General features: G+C 39.6%; 1 protein-coding gene across 1 annotated transcript in view; it reads left to right on the forward strand.

Moving 5' to 3' along the window:
• Positions 1-14,948, forward strand: part of PXDN (peroxidasin) — a 121,085-nt gene that overhangs the window by 100,846 nt on the left and 5,291 nt on the right. The window contains 5 exon segments of the mRNA XM_042470403.1: positions 1,469-1,603; positions 2,993-3,201; positions 4,344-4,461; positions 11,115-11,247; positions 14,930-14,947. Of these exon segments, the coding sequence (XP_042326337.1) occupies positions 1,469-1,603; positions 2,993-3,201; positions 4,344-4,461; positions 11,115-11,247; positions 14,930-14,947 (613 nt within the window).

The following is a 14,948-nucleotide window of genomic DNA, read 5'->3' on the forward strand; positions in this document are numbered from 1 at the left end:
GATGTTTTCAAAATGAATATCAGCATCTTATTTTGGAGTGCCACATGGCTTTCTAAGATATTCATGAAGCTCTCTTGTGGCTAGACTTTCCCATTCCTCAGTGGAGGAACCAAACTCATTTTTGTATTTCTTTTGTGAGCACTCACAAAAGAAATACACATGTTCACATGGAAGGATTAAATTCATATGTGTTATATTATACATGCAAAGGGTCATTATATGATTTCTGAAGAGTGTGATTTCACTGAGGGTCTACTCCCAAGATTGTCTGGCTTCCACCAGCTATGCCCAGAGAAGGAAGCCTACTGCAAACATCCCAAACCTTCCTGATGCAAATAACCCAGAGCTTGGAAGTGATACTATTCAAGTAATAATAATACCTGCAACATGTTAGTTTTAGCAATGACAAGAGCACATTTCATTCTTTTTACAATATACAGCAATAGCAAGTACATTTCTATACCACTTATCAGTGCACTTAAACACTCCCTAAGCGGTTTACAAAGTGTAAGCTAATTGCCCCCAACAAACTAGGTACTCATTTTAGCGACCTCAAAAGAATGCAAGTCTAAGTTGCGCTTGAGCCCTAGCTGTTATTGAACTCACAACCTTGTAGTTTGTGACTGAGTGGCTGCAGTACAGGCATTCAACCACTGCGCCACCAGGGCTCTTATAATGAAACAACCAATAATGCTGTTAGTGCACGTAACATTTACTTCCAAAACTTCAGTTTATGTGCATCTAGAGGGATCATTCTCAGGATATGAAAGCATTTTGCAATTTTAAACAGTTTTTTCAAACAAATTAATTGAAAAGTAACACATTATTGAAGAAGTAACAAACAATGACTACTGTGTTTCTTTCCCTGTCTCTTTCATTTTAATTAATACTAACATGTTAGCTATTTGAAGGGACATAACAAACTCTGAAACAGCCACACATAGACTCTGCAGTTATGGCTTGGGAAAATGCATGACTGTTATGGTGGGGTCAGCAGGGGAAATTCATAGTAGCTGCATGTAAAGTTTTTAAAAGTGGGAGAAAACTCTGGATTTGAACCAAAAAGCATGCAATGGTTGCTGGTCAGTGGTTGCTGACAAAACAGAAATAAAATGAAGCTCAAAAGGTTTTAAAGGTCAAATAGTCAAAGGAGATTTCAGAGCCTAATAAGAACTAGTTAAAATGAAGTTCTGTACACAAATACCTAAAGGCAAAGGAGCAAAAATTTAAAAAATTGAACAAGATCTGGTCTGAAATCCTTTTGGTGAGTTCCAATTGGACTCAATACATAAGTAACTGATTCAGTGTGGCCCTGTTTTAATGAGGACTCAGAATAGCATTTTAGCCTTGATTCAGATTGGTATTTTCCAGCCTCTAATTAAGTTAAATTTCAGCTGTTGCTCTTAAATACAATATGCTACTGAATTCATTTGTTTTTGTTGATTCACAATCATTTGACTTCTTATAGATTATATGGTTCACCACTGAACATAGATTTGTTTCCTGCTCTTATGGTAGAAGATTTAGTTCCTGGTAGCAGATTGGGGTCAACATTGATGTGTCTGTTGAGCACACAGTTTAAACGTCTTCGAGATGGAGACAGGTAGGTTGTGTGTAAAAGGAGTATTTTACAATTTTGACAATAATCAGCTATGGTAATTGACTAGAATTTCCAACACCTTTTATTGAAAGCAAAAAAAAAAAAAAAAAAAGCTAATGAAGCAGAGAAATAGTGGGTGGGAAGATGAGCATGGCCTTAAGCTCACTCAGGCTGCTGCCACATGGCATAATTAATGCAGTTTGACACCACTTTAACTGCCATGGCTTCTGCTGTGGAGATGCAGCCTTAGATTATGGTTCATGGGGTGTTTTAAGTAATTGGCATTACCCAGCATTTTATACCATGTCTAATTTTGTATTTAGTTGGTTCAAAGGTATTAGGGACTAACAACTTGGAAAACAAAATTGGTCCCAAAAGCCATCAGTTTGCCTGCTCCTTTTGTAAAATTCTATGGCACTTCTTCATGAGTTATCTTGTTTGCCTTTTCCTTCCTGTTTTCTTCCCCACCTGCCTATAATAATACATCCTGCTTCATTTTTTACACAGCACACTTATACTAGCAGCTAGTTCAGGACTCTGATGTCCTAGACCAGTGATGGTGAACCTTTTAGAGGCCCAAACTGCAACCCAGAACCCACTTATTTATTGCAAAGTGCCGTGTCCCTTTGGCTTTCTAGTAACAAACTATGTCAAACCCTGAGCTGGGGCAATGGCACATGTGCCCACAGAGAAGGCTCTGAATGCCACCTCTGGCATGCGTGCCATAGGTTCGCCATCACTGTAGACAAATGACTGTCTTCCCCAAAGGACAGATTAGCCCTGTTTAGCTGGAATATGCCTAATGAAGCACCAGAGATAGAAGCTTCATATTACTCAGAGAGTAATGCTTTGTAATGGAGTTTGATTATTGATCACTTGTGAGTGAGGTGCCAGATACCAGATACTAAATGATATGTGTGCATATGTGAACTGTATCTTAAAGGTGTTATCAGGGTGAGTTTGTAAATAGGACAATTAAGGCATTTGACCATATTAACAGGCCATATTTTAATAAAGCTCTGGAAATACTGCTGTTGTACAAGGTACTAGTGAGCAGTTCTATCTGATTTTTCTAACAGTATAGATTTCAGATAGCATTAAAGTAATAAAGTATCTGCTAGAATTATGAGCCTCTGTCTGTCTGTCTGTCTAGTTGCCTCAGAGAATATGATTGCTTCTACAAATATGTCAGGAGAAGTAGCTTCATATAGGGAGAGATAATGGTTACTGTAAAAATTGATTCTATCAGTGACTGTATCAGTACTTCCTGGATTCTATTCATATTAATATGCACAAAATAGATATTGTGTATAGGTTCTAATAACTGTTGTCCACTAGTAAAATATTTTATTGATTATGGTCTAAGGGTGTATTCTTCATGTGAAATTACAGATTATGGCATGAGAATCCTGGTGTGTTTACTCCATCTCAGTTGACTCAGATCAAGCAGTCGTCCCTTGCCAGAATCCTGTGTGACAATGGGGACAATATTACCAGAGTCCAACGTGATGTTTTCAGAGTGGCCGAGTTCCCACATGGATATGGAAGCTGTGATGAAATTCCAAAAGTTGATCTCAGGATGTGGCAAGATTGCTGTGAAGGTATACTTAATTACATGTACACACAGATGTCCATTGAAAAAAAAATAGAAAAAATACTATAGATTTTTCAAATAAAATTATATAATTATATTGTATAGCTATTAGGCAGAAGGTGCATGGTATTGAGTGGTTTGACTGTTGGATTTGACTCTGGAGTCCAGGGTTCAGAGCTCTACCCAGCCATGGAAACATACTGGGTGACCTTGGGCAAGTCATTCACTCTCAGCCTCAGAAAACCCTGTGATAGGGTCTAATTAGGGCTGCCGTACATTAGAAATGACTTGAAGGCACACAGACAGGGAAAATAAAATTCAGGAATATAATTTGCCATGGAGATGCTGAATTAGTTTTTCACGTCTCTAGTGACCCTTTCCCACAGAAGATACCCTCTCCCACATTTTAACCATAGACAGATTAAAAGGGATGCAGGCTATGCTTGGAAGAGGCAAATCATTTTGAAATGGGGAAACTTTGTCCTCATCACTACTCAGTGGTGCCTTAGATGGCTGTAACTTTGCTTTCTTCATGTTCAGTGAATGGAAGCAGGTGATGATCATTCTATAGGCAACTGCATTATGTGTGTGTATATATACTTTCAAGTTTCCTGCCTATTTATGGCAAGCACATGAATTTCATAGTGTTTTCTTTGGATGAAGTATACTCAGAACTGGTTTTGCAAGTTCCTTCCTTTGAAAGGTAGCCTACAACACCTGATATTAATAGGCAGTCTCCCATCCAAATGCTAACCAGAGCTGAACCTGCTTAGTTCCCAAGATCAGATGGGCTCTCGTGTCTTTAGTGTATTCAGGCTGCCTGTACACTGTTATACTTCTAGATTAGATTTTAATATGCTTACCATATAAAAACAGTAATTCTGTGATGAAAATTGTTAAATCAAGCTAGTGTTTGGGTTTATATGTTGCTAGTTGCTAGTTTATATATCAAAAACAGAGTGTTTGCTCTGCAAAGAAGCATTGCTTTTATGGTACAGTTTATATCCACAGTTTGGGAAAAGCTTTTACTCTCTCTCTCTCTCTCTTGATATTTAACAGGGAAATTTTGTGGGTTGTGGATTATGTTGAATTTCTCTTACAGTTTTTCAGTCTTCGTCATACGACCTGTAACATCCTTTCTAATTTCAGATTGTAGAACTAGAGGACAATTCAATGCTTTCTCTTACCACTTTCGAGGAAGACGTTCTCTTGATTACAGTTTCCGTGAAGACAAGCCTTCAAAACATGTGAAAATTTCAAGAACAAGGTAAATAACTGGAATACAGAAGCACACATTATTGTGTAAGTTGGAGTCAGTTTGAAGGCACAAATCAGCACTACAAATTGTGACAAAGATCTCTTGAGATTTTTCAAAAACATTGTCAGACTCAAGTCTCTTTATCTTATTTATATTTTCTCCAGTTTATTTTTTGGTTCTTTTCCCTGCAAATCTTAGAAATACAGTGCGCCTGCGCCATGCGTATACACATTTTATGCGGCTTCCAGCTTACATGGAAGCCGCCTGGAGAGGAAAACAATGGGGCTTGAGCATAGGCGGATTTTCCCTTACGCAGGGGGATCCGGAACAGATCCCCCCCCTGTAAGGAGAGGGCCAACTGTATGTCCAGATCTTAAATAGGAAGTCATTTTGCCTTATTTGTCTGCAGAACTAAAAGTTAATGCTTTTAAAATGTTTAATAAATTCAGAAGGAATTTAAGTTCCTCATTCTGTCAATTAAATTTGGTTCCATTCTTTGTACAGTACTGGTCTCTGTACCGAAGTAGTCCGTGGCCATGACCACACTTGAACTTGAGGCATCTCCAATCCAGGAGTGGCCATTAAATTTAGACAACCTCATCACCATACCCCCAGGTTTTGCATTTCCATGGCTATTCATACAGTCTGATTACAATAGTCCTTCCTGAGCATCAGTTCACTCCATGCATCTGAGGAAGTAGACCAAGTCTACGAAAGCTTATGCTCCAACCTCTTTCACTCAGGGTCAAAGGTGCTACAAGACCCCTCACATACAAAATTACAGTTAACCTCAACAGCATATGGCTGGGATTTCTGCATTTATGTATTTTGTGGAGTCTTGGAAACTACTGTACTTCTATATTTCAATAGTCACCATCCAGTTGTATGTAGAAGTTTGCTTGTAAGCCTTGGTGGCGCAGTGGTTAAATGCCTGTACTGCAGCCACTCAGTCGCAAAGGAGTTCAATACCAGCAAAAGGGCTCAAGCTCAACTCAGGCTTGCATCTCTCCAAGGTCGCTAAAATGTGTACCCAGATTGCTGGGGGAATTAGCTTACATTTTGTAAACCGCTTAGGGAGTGCTTAAGTGTACTGACAAGCGGTATAGAAATGTATTCGCTATTGCTATTGCTACTTGTGTGAAAGGATCAAATGCTATTAGTTTTGCTGCTGTTGGAGAGCTGTGAAGGCTGTGTGAAGAAAAAATTACCATTGTGGGTAGAGAACATTCTTTGTATTTTTCAGTGGGAAATGGTCATTTGTTATCCCAAGGGTTGGTGCTACTCCTTTGCTTCTTTGCAGCTTGCTGAGCTGTCATTTAAGGAGTCCTAATCATGGAGTTTTTAAGCAGCAATGGCTAGAGAAAGCTGATGAGAAGCTAGAGGAAAAATTTCCCTTAGAGTAAAATTGTACGTGCTCTGATTAGTGGTAGTTGATAGTTAAAGATGATGCTATAAACCATTGGCTGTTTGGATTATACAGGGCAATGGAGAACATATCTATTCCTGTGAAGGACCTTGGTAACATAATTCAGCTGTTAAACAACTGTTACAGCTGTTAGAGGTGGTTTGCTGGAGAGTGTAGTTAAAGTATTTCTCCCCTGCTGATAACAGGGATTGTGGAATACAAAAGAGAAGAGAAGTGGAGAGAGCCAGAACTTTTTAGATAGAGAGAAAAATTATGCCAAGAAAACACAAGATAATGTTTTAGTGTAGTTTAACTGAGAAGTTTTGATTTTCTTATTTGCTACTGGACAACTGATTTGATTCAGTGAAGGAAACAGTTCTTACAAGCTAGATATAAGAATGCAGGACTATTTCTTATATGGGATTTAGGATTTGCATGGAGAAGGCACATAGTGACAGTATAAGCTTGGTGAGGTAAAAGAAATAAAAAAAATCTTTGAGATTATGACCTCTCCTTTATTGTTTATAAGGACATATTTAAGGTTAGGCCACAGTGATAATTTATGTTTTCTAATAAATTCTGAAACACTGTGATCTAGTTTTTACTTCTCATAATTGAAAAATTTTGAAAAATGTATACAGGAAACTGAACATTATGTTCTGCAAAGTTTCAGCTAAATATTTTGGGACAGATGACAATATTTTCCCTGAAAAGAGACTTTTTTAATACACTCTTTGTTTTATCTCCCCATATTTAAATTAAAATAGAGAAACATAACAGCTTGATAGGAATTCTGTGTTCTCATGGAGAAAGTGATTTACCTCCCCCCCCCCCAAACACAGTATAGTAGACTATGGAGATAATAAAGAAGAGAAAGCTAAAGTACAGTGGGTCCTTGTTATCTGCTGGGATTTCCTTTCACAAACCCTATGGATAACAAAATCCATGGAAGCTCATGTCCCATTAAATACGATGGCATATTAAAATGGTGCCCCTTATATAAAAAGGCAAAAATCAAGATTTGTCATGAGTAACTTACACTTTTTTTGAATATTTTCAAGCTCTGGAAGGTTGGATCCATGGATAAATAATTCATGGATAAGGATGGCCAACTGTAGTAAACCAAGCTAATTAAATGGGAATGAAGAACAGCACTGGGAAAGTAAATAGTTGGTGGGAAAATGTCCTTTGTTGTCTTATTCTACCCACTATAAATCCAGTGCTAAGCAAGAAGCACTTGCAAAAAGAATAAGGGCAATTCTTAAAACCATCATTTGAATTTCCTTCAGAGAACAGTTGTGGCGAGCAGTACCTGAGCTAACCTTGCCAAGCTGTGAACTGAGACTCTCAGAGAGACCACTAATGCCCTGAAAGGTTGCTGAGAGAAGAAAGTGGTTGTGTCCAGTCTCGATTAAAGAGATACTCATATGCCTTCCCTAAAGAAGAGATGTATTGCCCCCATATGATGTGGAAAGAAGTGATGAATGTCACCTTCCTGTCACAAAAAACAAAAACAAAAAAAAACCCAAAATATAAGTCTGGACAGAGTGGTTTTGGTTTTAGAGAGACGGCGAATCTGCAGGAAAACCTCCAGCACTCCAATGTGTCAGAGACATAGAATGAGAAAAACTGCTGATGGCAGAAGTCCTAATTCCAGCTCTGAATAATGGCCAGGAAAAGGAGAGACAACAGTCTACATAAAGAATCTTTAAGAAAGAAAAGAGGCACAGAAGCCAAGAAGATTCCTCTTCTTAAATTAGAAGACAGGAGAGAGAAAGAGAGACGAGGTCCCAAAATGAAGAACCCACGCCTGTTCCACAGGCTCCATTTTAGGCTTCCTTCTCTGTTTTGTTGGGAAAGAAACAAAGCAGATAACGAACCCTTGCACATTTAGACCATATGCTTAGCAAATCACACTGCACATTTCCATAACTGATTTTGCTGAGGATAGTTTATGACTAAATAAGCCAGGATTCCTGTGACTGTCAGGAGATTATCAATTGAATTTAAAGCACCTTATCCTTGATGGGATAAAGTTGCAGTTAATTTTAAATGTGGGTGTTATTGCACACAGCCATGGCCGGGCAAGTGCAACCCGTCTGCAGCCCAGATCCCAGCCACACTTATCCAGTGGCTTTTAAAAAATGGGAGCTTGCCATTTTTGAAAAGTGGCAGGATAATCATGGCTGGGATCTGGGCTACATATGGGTTGCACTCATATGAGCGTAAGATAACACCCGCTTTTAAAATTAAATGAGGCTTTATCCTATCAGAGAAAAGTCAATTTAAATTCCATGCGATAATCTCCTCAAATATGGGAGATTACTACATCAGGCGCTAGTGATGGATTTGAAGTGGAATTACAGTCTATGATTTTTCTCTTTTTGGCATGATGTCATCACTCATCCATTGCTGATCTGTTGTTATACCATTATTATTGTGCAATTTCATATTGATGGGTATCTCTTGCTAATGCAAAATTGTGTGATAATACAGTGAGCCTGTGCCATATGTGGGCTTCACTTACACTGCTTTCAGCATACGCTGAAGCCGCACGAGAATTCTATCAATAGCATGCACGCCTGTGGCGTCATGTGCATGTTCCCCATTATTTTCAGTGGGGCATGAGCATACTCAATTTTCCCCTTACACAGAGGGGTCCAGAATGGATCCTCCATGTAAGGGAAGGGAGGACTATAATGGTATAGCAACAGATCAGCAATGGAACAGCAATGGATGAGTGACAACGTCATCCAAAAAGAAGAGGAATGATAGGCTGTTATTCCACTTCAGTTCCATCACTAGCCCCTTGTGTGCTAATCTCCTTACTGGAACCAAGCCTATAGAAAAATAATCTTGGGTTCTTAGTAGTGAATATTGTATTCTGTAGTATTGCCTTTTAGGACTGAATCATTTCAGTACATTAAGTATTATTACAGTTTTCTTGAATGATAAAATTGAATGAATTTGTTTAAATCCAAGATTTTGTTGGAATAGGCAATATTAATACTGCTACACATCTATAATATATTACCTTTAAAAAAGGCAATACATTACCAGAGAATAATAACACATGTATCCTTTTAAGATTAGATGCTATAAAATCTACATTCTTTTCTCCTGGCCTTAGCTAACTTTTTTTTATCCTTTCTTATCTCAGGTAACATGGTGGGAGGAAAGATTAAACCATTTAATAGACAAAACAGCTGCAAGTCTAATGAAATCCAGGAGTATAGTACTGTACTGTCTTTTATTTCATAGCAACAGAATATGAAGCATGATAAAGAGAACACGTGCCAGCCAGTGTTCTTTACATGTTAATGCCAAATCTTCACATTGTGAAAGAATTCTTTTTCAGCCCCATCTATTATTGTCATCTGATCTGCACTGTATGCATTCTTAAAATTTATGTTAATTTAGTTAACTGGTGCTGCAGAATTGTCAGCAGCGCTTTGGTTAAAAGCAACCTACATCTCCAGAAATAAACAGTAGCCATGAATTATCCTATTTGCCGAAGCAAAAGTTTTAAGTAGCACTTGGAAAACTAACTAACTTTTCCAATCTTGATAACCTTGAAGTTGGTGATTTTCCATTGGTAGGAACAGATTCCCTTTTAGACAAAAGAAATATTCCTAATACAGACATATTTTAGTTGAAATGTCTGTTTTACAATCTGGCTAAAAATGGGAATGCCAATCAGGCAACAGGAATATCAAGTCATATGTGATATAGGAGGCTTTTGTTTCATGTCTCTCCAAAGTAGTATTAAAAATGTATCCCGTGGACTCTGGAGTAAGTTTAGTGTGTCTTATGAAGGCATCAGGAAACAGTAGTCAGGAAATGAGAGAGGATGGGTGGGCTTCTTGTTTGGCCTGTGTTTAAATGGCAAGCATTCAGCATCTGAGATGTCCAATCTCCTGCAACATTCAATACCACAGAGATTTAAGCTACTACTATTTTCCAATGGCACTACTAATTATGGTACAGGCAAAAGTGGAATTACTTGTTTTGTATCACCCAGCTCAAATGCTGAGATGTTGTTGTTGCATGCCTTCAAGTCATTTTTTTTACTTATGGTGACCCTATGGCGAACCTGTCTTGTTTGTTTGTTTGTTTGTTTGTTTGCAAGATTTTTTCAGAGGAGAATTGCCATGCCTTCCTCAGAGGTTAAGAGCATGTGGCTTGCCCAAGTTCACTCAGTGGGTTTCCACAGCCAAGCAGGAATTTGAACCCTGGTTTCCAGAGTCATAGTTCAGTACTTAAAACCACTGTGCCACACTGGATCCCAGCCTGTGGAATGGCCTGCTGGATGAGATCCGTAAAATCACCAATCTAGATGGCTTCAAGAAAGCTGTTAAGACAGATCTCTTTTGGCAGGCCTTCCCAGAATAAATTACTTGGCCATGTAGTGACACCCCCCCCCCCCAATATATATCTGATGACTCTGCCCACTGTTATTGTTATAATTGTTCGTGTAATTTTAACTTTAAACTGTTTAATTCTTCTTTAATGGGGGGGGGGATATTTTGTATATATGTTGTATTCTGTTAATATTGTAAACCACTTAGATTGTTTTTTTTAAAAAAAAGCAGAGTAGAAATAAAAGGTTTATTTTTTTATTATTATTAACTGTAGAACAATTCAAGTCTGCTTGACACTTTCTTGTTTTTGTATCTGTTTGTTTTTAAAGGGAAGTAAAAATATCTAGTTGCATAAATATAAGATCAATTTCATTACAGCTTCTTAGGTCTCTGCAACCAGCATTTTATACTTACAGCCTGCTTCACCACCTTCCCTGATCCTACAAACTTAAACAAGGCTCCAGGATGGTGAAAAAGTTCATCCTAGGGGTCAAAGCACCAGGTGCCTGGAATTGGGTTTCAGCCAGTCACAGAGTACCATGTGATTATGCGTCTTGACAAAGAGTTGTTGGGTCTGCCCTGCTAGAATTACATGGTGACAACTGTGCCACTTAGGGTTTTGTTATCTCAGGTATGTCTTGGCTGTCTGAACTAGTGAAGGACAAAGCTGGGTTAGTAGATTGCATTCTTGCTACAGCACATGAAGACCATGTGTGTCTTATTATTGTACTGAGTATTTAGTCCAAACCTAACTCTCAGCAATCAGGATGAAATTCATTCAGTGTGAGTGATTGGATTCATTATATGCAGAGTCGAGACAGTCCTGATAAAAACATGCACTTTTAAAAATAATTTTTTTGACTCTCCTCCTTAATGAGCTGGTTACTTTTTTACAGCTTTTCCAGGGAGAGTATACTTTTAAATAACTCTGTTTCATCCTTTGACGAGCGCAAGAAAGGACCTATAATGAATGACTTCAAAGAATTTGTTGGAGATATGCAAAAAACTATCACAGACCTCAGAAAACAGGTGAAAATGAAAAGTTATTTAGATAATAATCAATTGTATCACATAGGAAATGTTTATAAAATGTAGAAGGGGGGAAAAACATTAAAAGTGCAGTCCCGTGTGTGTGTATACATAATTTAAGTTCCACTGAGTTCATTAGGGCTTACTGTTATGTAGGAGAATATAGGATTGTCTCTTCGTTTTAATAAATGAGAATATAGTGGGCCCTTGCTTTACACGGGGATCCGTTCCAGACCCCCCCCCCCTGTTTAAAACCAAAAATGCGTAAGCTTGAGCACCATTATATCCAATGGAGTTCATGCTTGTTGCACAGCTGCCTGTGCACCCCATGGCTGCAAGCGCCATTCGCAAGCCCCATTGGATATAATGGGGCTCGTGCTTGCCATGCGGCAATGCGCACATGCATGCACAGAGCACTTGCTCATTTCCCAGGTGGCTTCAAAGTATGCTGAAAGCCACCTATAAGGAGCCTGCGTATGGCACAGGCTCACTGTATATATGGGGTTCAAAGGGTACTCTTGTCATTGATTAGCAGAAGATGATTTCAATTTTCTGTACCCCCTCTCTTCTCTGTGCCTCCAAAAGTACGGTATGTTATAGGCAGTTGGTGGACCTTTTAGAATAGCATGGGAGGATTGTGGGAGGGACGTGGGCCTGATGTTACAGCAACAGAATGAGGTTTCCCCCTCCAAATATTGACCACTGGTAATGGGAGAATGGTTGGAACATTCTTTCATTGTTTTATCTGCTTATGGAACATGAACAGGATCCAACTGTATGGTTTTTCCCCCCAATATTATATTTGTTTTAAATATTACAATTGAATCATACATTTAATTTATCTGTCCATCTGTCTAATTTAATTATATTTGTATTTAAAACATTTTAATGAAAACATTTATTTCAAACATATTTACTACTTGACTGTGTATTTTTAAATGTTTTTAAAGTATGCACAAGTTTAGCAAGCAGTATCATGATATGGCTTTACATTACTAAATTGGAGAAATTTCATTAGGACAAGATATTGTCTGTGTGCTGTAGTGGTTACAATTGACATGCTGCTCCTGTAGGTCCTTGCCAAAGGTTCCTACTGTTTTTCAGGCTCATAGCATTCTTGTGAAGTTTGTAGTACTGACCAGGCAGTGAGAAGAAACATGTATACTTTCTTGAACTCCTTGAAGTAAAACAAGAATACATATGTATTTTAATTTTGCAAAATACTAAATAGTTCCAGTTCTTGCATTTGGTCTCTTGAAGTGATGAGAATTTTTGCATGATGTACACAAAGTAACATTGTCTCTCCACTTCAGCCGTCCCCCATCCCATTGTAATAATGGTGTGGTACATACCGCCATACAGCGGCATACCAGCGCTGATTCTAGGGTTAGGACCGTGCGGCAACCACATGGTCTCTAACCCTAGAACATACGGGCGTCGTAACAATGGTGGCGCCCTGTGTACACGGGCACCGCCATTGTTACGTAAACACCGTGCGACATCCACACGTTGCTGTGCGGCGCTTACATAACGAGTGCTCCAGTAGTGCACTTGTTACGCCGCCCCTGCAGCTTAAAAAGAACCTGTTTTTCCTGGGTTCTTTTTTGTCTCCGTAGGGAAGCCACACAGTTTGGCGGCTGTGGCTTCCTTCTGGAGGAAAAAAGGCAGCCGGTAGGCTGCCCTTTTCGGGCAGTCTGTCTCAGGCCCATAATATGCAAAAGAGGTTTTCAGGTTGATCATAGCTGCAGAGTAGTCATGCCTGCCACTGCTTGTTTCCAGGCTGATTCTGAATGTAAAGTAGGAAGGAAACTGGAAATAAAGTGAGCCAGTGGAAAGAAACCTCTCCTCAGTCCTCTGTGTAATTGTATTCTTGTGTTGGTACCAGAGGAATTTAAAGGGGTGAGGTACCCCAAGGAAGTTTTATGGGTGTCTTTTCACCTTGCTCTTCTGCCCCATTCATTCCCATTTAAATATTCCCATTTAAGTGTTACATGGCGGATCCATTATTAGCTCCTGTTTAATAAAATGCATTCATTAATACATTTCCTCTCTTGTCTTGCCATTCACATATCTCCAGCTGCTTATCTTGTTTAAATTAGGAGGAGGCAGAAATGACCGCCCTGCAATTCTGCTCCTGTCTATAAAAAAAAAGTCCCATCAGGCATGAATGGCTTTCTCACAGCCATGGCTTTGCCATGATAGCCGCTTTTCTCTTCACATTTTGCTCATCAAAAGCATCCAACCCAGGTGCCTTTGCCTCAAGGGATGTGTGTCTGTGTCTGTGTCTGTCTGTCTGTTTGTATGTCTGTATTCCTCCCCTTCCCTCCCCTCACCACATTCCCATCCTATTTTATTTGGGAAATGGTATGATGCCTGTAAGGAAGAATGGATAAACATTCATGTGGAAATTGAGAAATGACCAACCAAATGTTGAAAGATGCAACAGTACTTGCAGAAAGCAATACAGGCTGAAACAGGTGGCAGGCTAACTCTGGCCCATTACAAAAGGGCTTTAAAGTACGCGATGAGCGCGTACTAGGGTTAGAAATGACGCCCCTAACCCTAGTACGCGCTCTGTGCGTAGAAAATGGCAGCGGCCGTGTATTGGGGCCGCGCCAGGGTGCCTATGGCGCCCTTTCCGCAACCCCGAAAGGAACTCCATTTTGGAGCTCCTTCCTGGCTTTGTGTCGCTGGGCGCAGCCTTCAGACGGCTGCACCCAGTGATGCAGAGGAGAAAGGGGCCAAGCGGCCCCTTTCTCCTCCTCCCCGCCACCGCGGGGTGTCCTTGGGGCTTGAAGCCCCAAGCACACCCCTTTCTAGGCTGCGGGGAAGGGGCCTTTTGCCGTTTCCCCGCAGCCTGGAAAGTGGCAGATCAGGGCCTCAGCGGCTGCCGCTCTCACCACTGAGGCCCCGATCCAGCGGGGAAAGGGGCGGGTGCAGGCCGCCGCTTTTTGGCGGTCTGTAACCCGCCTCTGTTTTCATTTTGTCTGCCCTGATGATGCCTTACCTGTTTATTGATATTTTTGAGCATGACTTCACTTCCTCCCCTATGCATCCTCTTACTTTCCCTCTAATCTCTTATCATACACATGTAGTTGGTGAGGGGTAGACCCCATCTTTCATCTTACCCAAATACACAGTGAACACTCACACTTGAGTGAAGACAGTATTTTTTGATGATTTCAAGCATCAACTTTCATACAGGGACACTAAGAACACCCATTAGCACTCCAAAGTACAAGCCTCTTATTGCTATATTTCCTTAAAACAAACACATGCAAAAATATCAAGATCTCCAAATAAAATATAGCTTGGCCTTCAAAAATGTCAAAAAGAAATAGAAATGGTGAGTATCACATGGAACCATCAGGAGTGGAATGAGTAATCAATAATAGAATCTCTATTGGCCAATGAATAGCCTGGGAGAACAAAATAGTGTAGCATTATAGCCAAGCTGCACTTCCTAGCAGTCTGAGAACACTGGGAGTAAGCAGCAGATATTTAAAGCATGCAGTGTTTTCCCATCTATAATGATTTTTAGAGTTAAGAAGCTTTCTAGCATTTTTATAACTTGAATGTTTAAAAGGGTACAGTACATTTCTTCAGCTTTGTTGATCTACACAGCAAAGTGCTGGAAATTCTTTTAGCGAAGACGAATAAACACATATTTTCCTGTCTTCAGATAAAGAAACTTGAATCAC

This window comes from Sceloporus undulatus, chromosome 1 (genome assembly GCF_019175285.1).
Source record: "Sceloporus undulatus isolate JIND9_A2432 ecotype Alabama chromosome 1, SceUnd_v1.1, whole genome shotgun sequence".
In the NCBI taxonomy this organism is placed as follows: domain Eukaryota; kingdom Metazoa; phylum Chordata; class Lepidosauria; order Squamata; family Phrynosomatidae; genus Sceloporus; species Sceloporus undulatus.